Source organism: Mustela lutreola, chromosome 4, assembly GCF_030435805.1.
Source record: "Mustela lutreola isolate mMusLut2 chromosome 4, mMusLut2.pri, whole genome shotgun sequence".
Lineage (NCBI taxonomy): Eukaryota > Metazoa > Chordata > Mammalia > Carnivora > Mustelidae > Mustela > Mustela lutreola.
In genome coordinates this window covers 196,835,811-196,847,965 of record NC_081293.1, presented here as the reverse complement: position 1 = coordinate 196,847,965, position 12,155 = coordinate 196,835,811, and the positions used below count along the sequence as shown (strand labels likewise).

General features: G+C 60.9%; 2 protein-coding genes across 2 annotated transcripts; one reads left to right on the top strand and one right to left on the bottom strand.

Moving 5' to 3' along the window:
- The first annotated feature begins 771 nt into the window (after window positions 1–771).
- Window positions 772–5,062, top strand: CDK5 (cyclin dependent kinase 5). Its single transcript, XM_059172269.1, has 12 exons — window positions 772–925; window positions 1,590–1,678; window positions 1,771–1,838; window positions 1,998–2,058; window positions 2,156–2,212; window positions 2,894–2,989; window positions 3,114–3,188; window positions 3,376–3,472; window positions 3,656–3,725; window positions 4,411–4,471; window positions 4,580–4,660; window positions 4,784–5,062. The coding sequence occupies exons 1-12, from the start codon at window positions 889–891 to the stop codon at window positions 4,868–4,870; spliced, it is 879 nt and encodes a 292-aa protein (XP_059028252.1). The 5' UTR covers window positions 772–888; the 3' UTR covers window positions 4,871–5,062.
- A 1,080-nt stretch (window positions 5,063–6,142) lies between these two features.
- On the bottom strand, window positions 6,143–12,111 carry ASIC3 (acid sensing ion channel subunit 3). Its single transcript, XM_059172248.1, has 12 exons — window positions 11,774–12,111; window positions 9,411–11,641; window positions 8,518–8,668; window positions 8,184–8,311; window positions 7,832–8,033; window positions 7,669–7,725; window positions 7,418–7,565; window positions 7,043–7,134; window positions 6,863–6,942; window positions 6,694–6,765; window positions 6,456–6,514; window positions 6,143–6,323 (listed from the first exon to the last, which is right to left on the bottom strand). Exons 2-12 carry the CDS (start codon window positions 9,942–9,944, stop codon window positions 6,245–6,247), a joined length of 1,602 nt encoding a protein of 533 aa, XP_059028231.1. The 5' UTR covers window positions 9,945–11,641; window positions 11,774–12,111; the 3' UTR covers window positions 6,143–6,244.
- Window positions 12,112–12,155: the final 44 nt, after the last annotated feature.

The following is a 12,155-nucleotide window of genomic DNA, read 5'->3' as shown; positions in this document are numbered from 1 at the left end:
GCGGTAGTCAACCTGCCAGCCCTCGGCCACACCCTGGCTGACTCCGGTGGGCCCGGGTTCTCCAAGCAGGTACCGCGGGACGCCCAGCATTCCAGCCAGCTTGCCTCGGGACGTCACGGTGTTGCGAGCAGCTGCAGTCAGGTGGGCTCCGGGACGACAAACGGGGCCCAAAGGGCAGACAGGGGTCTCTGGTCTACGTTAAATCCAGAGGCACACCTGCCTCTCTTCCCAGCTCTGTGGTTCGGCTGGTCCCTGCTAAGTCGTTATCAAGGCATGGCTCAGAGCCATTCCTCAATCAACGCTGAGGTCTCCAGATGGCCTGAGGAGAGGTGGGAATCCGTATTGCTGTTGTCAGGAGGTCGTTGGAACCCCAACGCCATCAGCCGGGTCAGAGAGCACCCATCCGGGCCGGGGATGCAGACTGCCAAACCCCAAACCCCAGAGGGCGCCCCACCCCCACCCTACTGCGTTCTGGAATGTGTAGCCCCAGAGAGGCCCTTTGCAAAAGAAGGTTGTGATCACAGAAAGGAATAACAAGAGCAGAGCACACTGGGAGCCGCGGCAGTACCGCGGCGAGGCCCGGAAAGCGGACACGAGATGCTTTCTGGGACTTGAAGTCCAAGGTTTTCCTCCGCGGTGGAACCGGAGTCCTGGGAGGCGAGTGCTGCAGAAAACCTCCGCGCAGCCTGCTGGGAGTTGTAGTCTTCCTGTGCCTAATGCCCCTTATATTGCTGGGAAATCTGGCTCTCCTTGGTACTACATGCCCCAGAAGCTCATGCGCAGACAGGAGGGCGGGGCAGGGCCGGAGGCTGGGGTGCCGCCTCCTCTGCAACGCCGGGGCCGGAGTCTTAGAACCCAGGGCCCGTAGGGGTCCCCGCGGCTGCCGCGATGCAGAAATACGAGAAACTCGAGAAGATTGGGGAAGGTAATGGGACTACGAGATGTTCCTGCCAGATCTTCCTCTGCAGACCCTTCGGCGCTCCTTGCAGCGCCGGCTCCTCTACCGTCAGCAATACCCACAAGCTCCGATCTCAGCACTGGCTGCAGCTTTGGCCCCGAGCTCAACACTCCTTGCAGACACCTCTCCTTCCCGTTAGCATTAACCGCAGACGCCCCTTCCCAACCTTGGCACTTCCTGAGACCTACCTGCCGACCTTAGCACTTCCTGCATCTCCTGCCCCGAGCCTCAGCACCACTGGCAGAGCTTTCATCCACCACCACCGCCGCCACCCCCCACCCCAGCCTCAGTGGTCCATGCAGACCGCCGACCTCATTTCTACCGGCCCACACTTTTCTCCCAGGCCTGCTCGCTATTTCCAGAACCCCCGGAAGCAGTGCCTTTATTACAGACTTCCCTACGCCGGCAGCTGCAGCCTCTCCCTGCTCCAGACACCCTTGAGGCGTCTGCAGGCACCTTCTCTGCCCCCACCCTCCCTGGCAGAGCTCCTCCATGCTGAGCCTTCACGCTGAATCTCTCTCTTTAGTCCTCCAGGCTGCACAAATACACTCCCACGCTGCCTGTGCCCCTGACAGGGACTTCCTGGGGCCTTGTCTCATCTTCCTCCTCACCCCTGACCTTCTTCCCCCAGGGACCTATGGAACAGTATTCAAGGCCAAAAACCGGGAGACCCATGAGATCGTGGCTCTGAAGCGGGTGAGGCTGGACGACGATGATGAGGTAGGACTGGACCCTCAGGGCCAGGGAGGGGGTTGAGGGCCCAGGCTGGGTGGGATGTGACTGTTGCCCGCCCGGCCCCCTCCCATGTGTAGGGAGTGCCGAGTTCAGCCCTTCGGGAAATCTGCCTACTCAAAGAGCTGAAGCACAAGAACATCGTCAGGTGTGTAGCTGGGCAGGGTCCTCCTTGCCTGTGTGGTCACTTGGAGGAGGGGGGCTTCAGAGAGGGGCTGGGCCGATACTGGGATCAGGGTTGGGCTGAAATCGGGACTTGAGGCTGACATTTGCAGACATGCCTGGCTGAGTCCTTCCTCCTTCCTAGGCTTCATGACGTCTTGCATAGCGACAAGAAGCTGACTTTGGTTTTTGAGTTCTGTGACCAGGTGAAAGGGGGATTCTGGGGACAGTAGCCTTGGGAGGGTACAGGGGCCCAGACTGAGGTCAAACTCTGTCCGGTTCCCCACTCCCACCCCTTTCTAGGACCTTAAGAAGTATTTCGACAGCTGTAATGGTGATCTGGATCCTGAAATTGTGAAGGTGAGGGGCTGGTGTCTGGGAGACTCAGGGAGGCGGGGTAGGAGTCTGTCTTCAGTCTACACCCTCTGAGCACCAAGTTCAGGCCCTGAGCAGGGATAGGCTGGAGTGTCAGGGAATAAGCAAGCTCTATTTCTGTCCTCCAGGAGCCTCCCTCTTTGCAAGCATCTTCGCTCTTTGATCTGACAGTAACACTCTGCTATCAGTGATGTGATTTGCACTTGAGAGATGAGAAGATGAGATTCAAAGAGATTCATTCATTCATTCAGAAAATACCTATTGGATTCTTTGCTTTGTGCCAGGCACTGTTCTAGGCCCAAGACCAAGTGCCTTGTCCCAGGTTCCAGGGGAAGTAGTGCTGATTAATAATAGAGCATGATATATATACTGGTGGCTCTGGGGTGTGTGCTTACCCGAGGCCATTTAGGGGAGAGATCAGTGCAGGAAGGTAGGAAGGCCCACTAGGCTGTAAATTCCAGAAAGATTCGGATCAGGGCCCCTGTGCACTGTTCACTTATTAATACCTAGCCCAGTACAAAGCAGGTCCTCCATCATCACTGAAAGATGGGTGGGGTTTTGAGACAAAGCAGAGGGTGAAGAAGGGAGCAGGACCCATCGAGGGGGGAGGGCAGCTTTCTATCCAGAAGGTGTGATGCCCTCCCCTACTCCTCCCTCCCCGCCCAGTCATTCCTCTTCCAGCTGCTGAAAGGCCTGGGATTCTGTCACAGTCGCAACGTGCTGCACAGGGACCTGAAGCCCCAGAACCTGCTCATAAACAGGGTACCTCTTGGGGAGAAGGTGGGAGATGGGGCAGACTCAAGTCACAAGTGATGAGGGGAGCCATGCCGGGAGGCCTGCCCTGAGACTGTTGCAAACCCCTCTCCCTGTCCCCATCCCCCCCCAGAATGGGGAGCTGAAATTGGCTGATTTTGGCTTGGCTCGAGCCTTCGGGATCCCTGTCCGCTGTTACTCAGCTGAGGTGAGCTGGGGATGTGGGGTGTGGGATATGGGGTGGGGGGAGGGGATCCCCTCTGAGCAGAGCACCTTCATCCCCTTCTCCAGGACCCAAAACATTATTCTGCCCCACCCCCTGCCCCTCGCTGAGCCCTGCCTCCCCCCCTCCAGTCCTCTCAGCGGGGGGTCGCTGTGGGTGGGGTCTTCTCCAGGTAGTCACGCTGTGGTACCGCCCACCGGATGTCCTCTTTGGGGCCAAGCTGTACTCCACATCCATCGACATGTGGTCAGCCGGCTGCATTTTCGCAGGTGACACGCTGGGGGTCTGCAGAGCCGCTTCCTCTCCCAGTCACGTGGACAGATAGGGTCCGGAGTGTCTCCTCTGGGGAAGGGAGTGAGGCCCTTGGGGATGGGGCTAGAAGGCACAGAGGGCACCGTGGGAAAGAGGGCTTCTTCGCGTGTCTTCTCCTCTCACACCTGCTCTTCTCACAGAGCTGGCCAATGCGGGGCGGCCGCTCTTCCCCGGCAACGACGTAGATGACCAGTTGAAGAGGATCTTCCGATATCCTTTGACATTCCCCTTCCCCTCGAGCTCTCTCAAGAGCAGGGGAGGCACCGGGCCGGCTCCATCGGTAGAGGACATAACTCTTGATCTCAGGGATCATGAATTTGAGCCCCACGTTGGGCCTAGAGTTTATTTAAAAAAAAAAAAAAAAAAATGAAGGGGAGTCAGGAGCTCCTGGAGCTCCAGAGTGCAGGGAGTGAGGGTGGTGATGGGCTGGGCCAGGAGAGGGCATGGCTCTGGGCGAGGGGTGGGAGGCAGAGGGCAGCGGACACCCCGAGCTTCTCCGGGCTGATTGAAGCCACGGGCATGCAGTTCTCCGGGCTGATTGAAGCCATGAGCATGCGGTTCTCAAGGCTGATTGAAGCCACAGGCATGCTCCTCCAGCGGAGACGTGAATCCTTGGGACAAAGGACCCCAAAGCAGCCACAGGATTATTTGTGGGCAGAGGAGGGGGTGACTGGGTCCTCAGGAGCAGACATCAGGGTTGAGGTCAGAGTATGAACGTGTGAAAAGTGCCTGGCACGCCAGGAACACCATGAGTGTGCTGGACCCCACCTCTGTCCTGAGCAATGGGATAAAGTGAGGGGACTGGGGTTGGGCATGTGAGGGACGCCCCTGCCAGGAGGGGAAGAGCCCCTCACCTGCCTTTTTCCACCTGAGTGACCCTTGACCCCATGGACACGCTTCTGGGGACGCCGACTGAGGAGCAGTGGCCTGCCATGACCAAGCTGCCAGACTACAAGGTGGGATGGGGGATGGGGGATGGGGGTGGAGGGCCTCTTCACTCCACAGCTGTAGCAGCTCCAAGCCCCCATACCTCTGGTCTGACTCTCCCTGCCCCCCCTCCCCAGCCCTACCCGATGTACCCGGCCACAACGTCCCTGGTGAATGTCGTGCCCAAGCTCAATGCCACGGGGAGGGATCTGCTACAGGTGACCGAGGGCAAGGGTAGAGGGTGGGGTCCACAGATATTTGTGGGGGGGGATTGGGGGAGAAGAGGCCACAGGCGGTTAACCCAGCCCGAACCCGCCGTGCCTTTCTCCCGTGCCTTTCAGAACCTCCTGAAGTGTAACCCCGTCCAGCGTATCTCGGCAGAAGAGGCCCTGCAGCACCCCTACTTCTCCGACTTCTGCCCCCCGTAGGTGCCAGGACCTTGGCCAGGCTGGGGCCTGGCCAATTGTAGCCACCTCCCAGGAGGGGAGGAAAAGCAGGGGAGGCACGGGGTGCTGAGCTCCAGCTGTGCTGGGCCTGGCTGGGTTGGCAGTGCTCTGGCCCGTGTTCGTCGCTCCCTCCATGGACTTTACTTAATTTCATAAATTGGCTCCTTTCCCACAGTCTGGCTGATGTGGTGGTAGAGTGGCTCCGGGGGGTGGGGGGCGGGGCTGGGGCCGGGGTCTCTGCTCTGCCTTAGCGCCCTGCCCTCTACAGCCCTGCTTCCAGCTCAGACCCAGCCCCGCTGTCCAGTCCTAACTCCACTACCCGAAGTGTCCTGAGACCGGGTGCTGGAGGCTCTGCCCCTCACCCTGATGGCTGGGCTCGGGGGCAGCAGCACCCCCGCTCTGGTGCTTATGCTGACACCTACCCCCCTTTCTCCCTCTGCCCAGAAGCGCTAGTCTTGAGGGCGTAGGCAGCCAGTGTCAGAGTAAGGATGGGTTCCCACCAGAATGGGCAAAAGAGGACCAGGCCTTTTCCTCACGGCGCTCCCTATCCCACCCGTACATTTCCCAGCCCCCCCCCCCTTTTCCATCGCCGGCACCCCCATCCCGATCCCCAGGGCTGTAGGCTGGGACAGGAGAGATCCAGAGATGTGGTGAGATTAGGAACCCCCCTTCCCCAGCCCCCAGTTTCCCATATTTGGGATACAGAGAAAGAGCAGGGGCAGCGGGCAGTAGTGAGGTGCGTTCTTACTGGCAGGAGTGGGAAGGGACAGTGAGGGTTAGGGGAGCGGCTGGGGGCACAGCTGTTCCCATGGAGACGGGTGGTGTGCTGGCCCTTGGTCCCAGATATGAGCAAAGAGGCCTGATCTTCCCAGCAGGACAGCAGCTTGTGTTCCGGGAAGTAGGTAGTTCCTCCCGTCCTCTCCCTGTCTGCTCCCCCTACTTCTCTCCAGACTCTGGGCAGAGCCTTCTTCCAGCCGTTCTCCAACATAACTGCCCTCTCCCTGACTCCTCTCTGACTTGACACCTGGCTTTGGGCGCACTGTCTCACATGTCATTCTGATGAGCCCATTCACACGGGGCTGCAAAGGACAGGTGCCGTCTTATCACTCTTCTCCCAGAGAGATCTGCGGTGGTGGACTGCCACTCACCTGCATCTCAGACACTGCCTACCGGATGCTGGCTGGCAGAGAGTAGGGGCCTGAGTAGGGCTGACATTGGCCTGACTAGTCTGCCTATAAGAGAACCAGCCGAGGCTGAGGCACTAGAACTTTATTTGGGGTGAAGAGGGCAGAGACATGAGCAGGCAGGGCACATCCTGGATGTGAGGGTGCAGCCCTGAAGACACAGACGTCAGGTCTAGAGCCGTGTGACGAGGTAGCAGGTGCGGTGGGAGGCAGACAGAGTCTTGGTGACAGCACAGGGAGGGGTGGGAGGCCTGGTGGGACCCAGACCACAGCGCTGGGACGGGAGGCCGTGTACCCACTGCCTTGCCCTCCTGAACCTGAATGGCACCCTCTAGATGGGACCTGCCCCTCCTCCCTTGAAATAGGGGGCCATTTCTTGTTACCTGGGGCCCAGGCTGAGGTGGGGACCTTGGGTTCGGTGGCTGCCCAGCCCTTCCTGAAGCTGTGGGAGGAGGGAAAGGGTCAGCGGTGGGGAGGAGTCCTCCCTCCCAGGACCCGCCGAGGTCACTGCACGCTCCTCCCCCACCAATCTGTCCTCAGCTGGGTAGGGATGGTGTTCTAGGCTTCAGAGGAAGGGCTGAGCGCCCATGTTGGAGATGACCAAGAAGAAGGGATTGTTACCAGATTGGTGCTAGAATGCCTTTGGGAGTGCTTTCGGTTCCAGAAGTATCCCAGGACCCTGTCCCGGAACACCTAGGGGCAAGCAGTGGGGGAGGTGGCCAGTGCACACCTTGCTCCAGGTCCTGTGGCCTGATTCCTTTCCCCTCCCCCAGCTGGGGCTCAGGCTCACCTCACAGAGGTAGTCCAGGATCTCAAGGATGGTGAGCAGGCTGGCTCCGATGAACAACCCCATCTGGCCCCCAATGTCACCTGTGGAGCCCAGGTTACCCATCAGCCCACAGCCACCTGCCCTGCCCACACCTCCCCAGACTCCTGGGTGCCCTGTGTGGGCCCCCGCGCGCGCACACACCGAGGAGTTCCGACACTTCGTAGGCCTTCTTCTGCTCCACTGTCTCATAGTTGAGGGCCTCGAAGAAGATGTCCAGCACCAGCACGTTCTCTCTGGAAGAAAAGAGGGCAGGAAAGCTCTTTGGACACCCGCTGGTGCCGGCCGCTGGGAGGAAACAGGTGCGCGACCTGCTTCCCGTCTGGGACTCCTTTAAGAGACCTGGGTCCGGCGTCATGGACCCCGTTTGCAGGAGAAACGGTGTCAGAGGTTAAACAGCTGGCCCAGAGGCCCAGGAGCCCGGTGGGGACGTGCACACTGGTGTGCCCCCGGGTGTGCGCACGAAGGCTCGCCCGCAGGGGGTCCCGCCCCGCTCCGCCCCCCGCCGGCCCGGCTCACGCGATGTAGGCCTCGCTGCGGTTGTGTTTCCGGGCCAGGAAGCTGGCGGAGGCGCGGCTCGGGATCCGCACCATGGAGAGCTCCTTGGCGTAGCGCGTGCTGGCGCACGGGTTGGGGCAGGTGCACGCGTCCTTCCGCAGCATGGCGTCTAGGGGCCACAGTCGCCTGGGTCAGGGCCACCCGCCCGGCGGGGTCCCGGTCGCGGGGGGAGCGGAGCAGGGGCGGGGCTGACGGAGAAGTTCGCGCCTTACCGAGGACCGGGTTGGCGCAGTCCTTGTACTGCTGGGGGCTGCACACTGGCGCGCCGCCTTGGGGTGGTGGGGGAGGAGACAGCTGCAGGAACTGCCCCCGCTCTAGCCCCCTTTGCCCCGGCCCGACCCGGAACCCCCTCCTCCGCCCCCACCAGCCCCTTACCAGGCATATGCATCATTCGGCAGCCGCACTTCCGAGCCACATAGCGCGTCTCACAGGCTAGACGACACCCCATTAGACTATAGGGAGACTGGGGGCCTGCGCTGGGGCTGGGGGAACCCAGGGGATCCGAAGGCTCCAGCTCAAAGTCGGGGTCCAGAGATGCGGAGCTGCAGTCGCCCCATGGTGGTGGCAGGAAGCTCAGCTGTAGTTGGTTGGTTACGGAAGCACCAAGTACAATGTGGGGGTCACCGCGCTGGCGGGCAGAGGAGTGGGGAACCCCCCAACCCTCTGAGGTGCTGTGGGTGGGTGAAGGCGGGGCTTGGGGGCCTTGGCGGGGTGGAGGTAGGGATACTTGCTGCTGCTGGCAGGACACAAAGGTCTGGTAGCCGGGGGCTGCCCCGAAGCCCAGCTGGTCGATGGTGGGCGGCTCCTCCTGGCTGTGAATCTGCACTCGGATCCCCACCTCAAACGGGGTCTCCTCTGCAGGGGAAAGGGGACCCTGAGGCCTGTGTCTCAGGACACCCCCTGCTGCAGTCCTCCCTCCCCAGGACTGTGACCCACCAACCCTGCCCCCTTTTCACAGGAAAGAATGTGCTCTGGGGCCCTTCCTAGTGCCTCCTCTCGCTCCCAGAGCCTTTTGTACCCCAACTGCACCACGCTTCCAGCCTGACCCGTGGGCCCCATACCCATGTCCCTCCACACGGGCAGATACTCATCCTGTTGCACATCCAGCATGATCTCCAACCCGTTGCCCATGCCGCCCTTGGGAGTGGTGAGAAGCTCTGCCCCGTCGGCGCCAGAATTAAAGGTGTAGCACTGACCCATCCGGGTGAAGATCTGTGGGTGAGCAGACACGGGACAGACCTCACCAGCGTACAAGGAGCCCAGCCAGCCCTTTCCCCCAGGCAAACTTGAGAATGACAAGACCTCTCCTCTCCCTGCCCTCCCTTTGGTCTCTTTGACCACTGAATCCACATCTCAACACCCCAGTCCGTCCCTCATACTGGCACATAGAGTGGGACCCTCATGGGTTCTCATCACTCCAGCCCCTATTCCCCAACCTCCCATTCCCCAGCCCAGGGCACAGCCTATGGAACAAGTGTTTCTTTGGAGAATGGCAAGAAAGGAAGTGGGTCTCGGCTGCCCTCCTCCAGAACTAGCAGAACGTCGAAGGGGTAGAGGGAAAACAAGCTGTCTCCCCGGCACAGAGGGCTCTTCTGCCCTAGAGCAGTCCCACTAGATTCCCCCCAACCCCCAGGAGCAGGGGCTCCTCGGACCAGAGCTTGGACCCAGAGCCAGCCTGGGTGAGTGCCCTGTGCTGGGAGGCATGACCTTGCACACTGCGGTCCAGATGAGTGACAGGGAGGGGACCCCAAGGAGCACAGTCTCCTGGGCTAAGCAGAAACGCCCTGGTGGGATGGGGAGCTATGGCCTGGCTGGGAAGGGAAGGATCCCTGGCATGAGTGTTAAGGTCCCCTGGTCTTGGAGGAGCCTGGGCTAGCAAGACTGGGGATGCCGGGTCCCAGATGGACAGGGGCTAGCCCGGTGCCTGGCAGTGCCGGGCTCGTGACCAGCTCACCACGGTGAAGTTCTCAGGCCCGCACGGCCAGCCTCGGTAGCGGCAGTCCAGCAGCATGTCCTCCAGGCTATGCCCGGCCCTGGCGTACAGTCGAGCCATGTCGAAGGTCGAACTGGGCATGAAGCCGGGTGGTGCAGGGGGCTGGCCCAGGGCGCGCAGGAAGGCGGCATGGTCAGCGGGCTCCACACCCAGCAGTGCGGGCCCGGCCCAGTGCAGGTCGTTGGGCGTGAGGCGGGAGCGGCGCAGCGGGTTGATGTTGCACAGGGTGACAGCGGGGAAGGTGAGCCGGTGACTTTCGCGCTCGTCCAGGGCTGTCTCGTGGTGGAACTCCCCGTAGTAGCGCACCCTCTCAGCCACTTGGTAGAGGAAGGCAGCCAGCGACAGGAGCACGGCAGTGGCCCACAGCCCTCGGCGAGGCGTCAGGCCTCCGGGGCCAAAGATGTGGCCCAGCCCATGCAGGGTGCAGCTGCTGGCGAACACGCGGATGTCCGAGGCCGGCCGCCGAGCCTCCTCTGGCCCGGGATGGGGCTTCATGGCCGAGGCCCAGGGCGGGAGACACTGAGAGGGCCGGAGGGTGGTGACCAGGCTGCAGGGGCTTGGAAGGAGGAAAGAGGGTCAGTCTGAGGACCAGGAGGTGCTAAGAGGATTGCGGTGGCCAGGCGGGGGTCGCTGTGGGCGAGGCGAGGGGAGGACAGGGATGGGGAGAGGAGCCCAGACCGGGAGGTGGGGAGGCGCTGGTGCAGCAGGTTTGGCTCAGTGGTCTCCAGGAGCAAGCTGGGGTTCCACTAGGCTCAGCGCCGGACTGGGGCTCCTGGAGCTCGGCGGGAGAGACCAGGTGGGGCGCAGCTGGTGTGGAAAGCAGGGGCCGCTGTGCTGGAGACTGCTCTGCTGAGCCGGAGCTGCCGCAGAGGATTGGGTTACAGCAGTGTGGGGGCCGGGGGCCCGCGGAGCAGTCTGGGGGGCAGGGAAGGTCCCTGGGGGCCCAGGCTGAGCCATTAGTGCGGTGAGTTGGGGGGGGGGGGGGCGCGGCCATGGAGACCAGAGGCGCCAGCAGAAAACCGCAGCAATCCCGGGGAAGGCTTGAAGGGATCCTAGAGAGAAGTTGGGGCTGGGGGTGACTTAATGGCCTTTCAGACTCCCAGCTGCAGCCCTTATGGTTGGGTTGAGGGTCGGTTGCTGACCCTGGGCCCAGTCCCTCCTTCCTTTTGCTTCTCCTCCCTTCCCACTAACCTCACTCGAGATAATCTGTTCCTTTACAGAGAGAGGAGCTGGCTCTTGACCAAGCTGGAAAGCGGTGGGAAGTTTGGCACTAGCAGGCTCCTCTTTTTGAGCCCCCAGCAGGCCACACTGGACGGCCAGGGCTCTGCACATCCCATGCCTGGGGGGTGGTCTGTCTCCAGGGACCCTCTTCCCACCTCTCCATGCTGAGGCCCTCCTGGCTGAGAGGCTGGGCTCTGCCAACGTGGCTGTGGGCTCACCTGCCCATCCCAGGCCGAACATGGGATGCTTACCTGCCTCCGTCCAGGGAACACGGGTGCTCTATAATTTCACATCTTTTTTCACTTAAAAACATATTCTGCATACCATGCAATATCTAGTACCTGGAAAACTTCCTCTTTTTAAAAAATGGCTGTTTGATTCCATTATGTGGATGCACCAATGTCCATCCAATCCCATCCCTACGATGAATACGGGGGGTTTCCAGTCTTCCATTGCAAACAACGGTGCTCTCAATACCATTGCACAGATGTAAATTCCCAGAAATAGAACCACTGGGTCAAGAGGCAGCGATATGGGTAGTTTGGTAGATACCACAAGGTTCCCCACTGCGGGAGTTTCGCACTCCCGTCAGAAACAGGGCAGGCAGTGTTTTGCAGAGGGGTGCTATTTCTTTTCCTCCCCCCCCCCCCACCCCGAAGAAGGCTCCATGCCCAGTGTGGGACTTGAACTCACAACCCTGCGATCAAGAGTTACACACTCTATCCGCTGAGCCAGTGAATTGCCCTTGCCGGGCTTGGTTGGGGGGGAGCTTTCCTAGAGGAAGAGATACCGTGTCCCTGATTCAGCCGGGGTGCCTTGGGACTAGATGACCTGGTAATGCTGGCCTCGAGAGAGCGGAGTGCGGCATCTGACTGAAGACGCTGCAGATGGTCTGGGTGGGGTGATGGGCTGGGTGAGGGTTGGACTCCCAGCAGCTGGAGCAGATGCCTCCAGAAAAGTAGAGCGGCCACCTGCAAGGTTAAGACCAACTGGCCTGCAGCAGGGGGCTGAGGGCCACAGGGGTCAGCCCAGACGCCCCCCATAGAGCACAGCTGGGGCTGGTCATCGTCAGTGTCTGGCCTTGCATTTGGTTAAACGCTCACCTGCCGCCACGTATCTGGGAGCGGGGAGATGCTGCATTGTTGGCCTGAGAGAACAGGGGCTTAGCTCCGATAATTTATTTACTGAAGCTTATTTCTATCCCATCTTGTGGCACAAAACGTGTGAGGTTGCCAGGTTCACACTGGCGGGCTCCTGGCCGGGAGGGGACGATAAAGTTTGCCAGCTGACCACGACCACACCGTGCTGCCGTCACCTGTCCTCCCGACAAGACCGCAGCTCCGCGGGGGCAGGGCCGTCCTCCGTCGCAGGCCAGCACACGCCGTAGATGCTTCATGAGCGCGTGATCTTGGAAGGAGGAAGTAGCTAAGTTTACTGTACAGACGTGACCAGCTTCTGAGGCCGTAGCATTGGGAGTCTGAAGAA

What these genes read in the sequence shown, in the direction of transcription:
- CDK5 (XM_059172269.1), top strand. Translation starts at nt 889, where the DNA reads ATGCAGAAATACGAGAAACTCGAGAAGATTGGGGAAG. An exon ending in AAGCACAAGAACATCGTCAG is followed by an intron (nt 1,839 to 1,997) that starts GTGTGTAGCTGG and finishes CCTCCTTCCTAG; the next exon opens with GCTTCATGACGTCTTGCATA. An exon ending in CGGGGAGGGATCTGCTACAG is followed by an intron (nt 4,661 to 4,783) that starts GTGACCGAGGGC and finishes CGTGCCTTTCAG; the next exon opens with AACCTCCTGAAGTGTAACCC.
- ASIC3 (XM_059172248.1), bottom strand. Translation starts at nt 9,944, where the DNA reads ATGAAGCCCCATCCCGGGCCAGAGGAGGCTCGGCGGCCGGCCTCGGAC. An exon ending in CGAAGTGTCGGAACTCCTCG is followed by an intron (nt 6,943 to 7,042) that starts GTGTGTGCGCGC and finishes TGGGCTCCACAG; the next exon opens with GTGACATTGGGGGCCAGATG. An exon ending in TCCTGGACTACCTCTGTGAG is followed by an intron (nt 6,766 to 6,862) that starts GTGAGCCTGAGC and finishes GCTTGCCCCTAG; the next exon opens with GTGTTCCGGGACAGGGTCCT.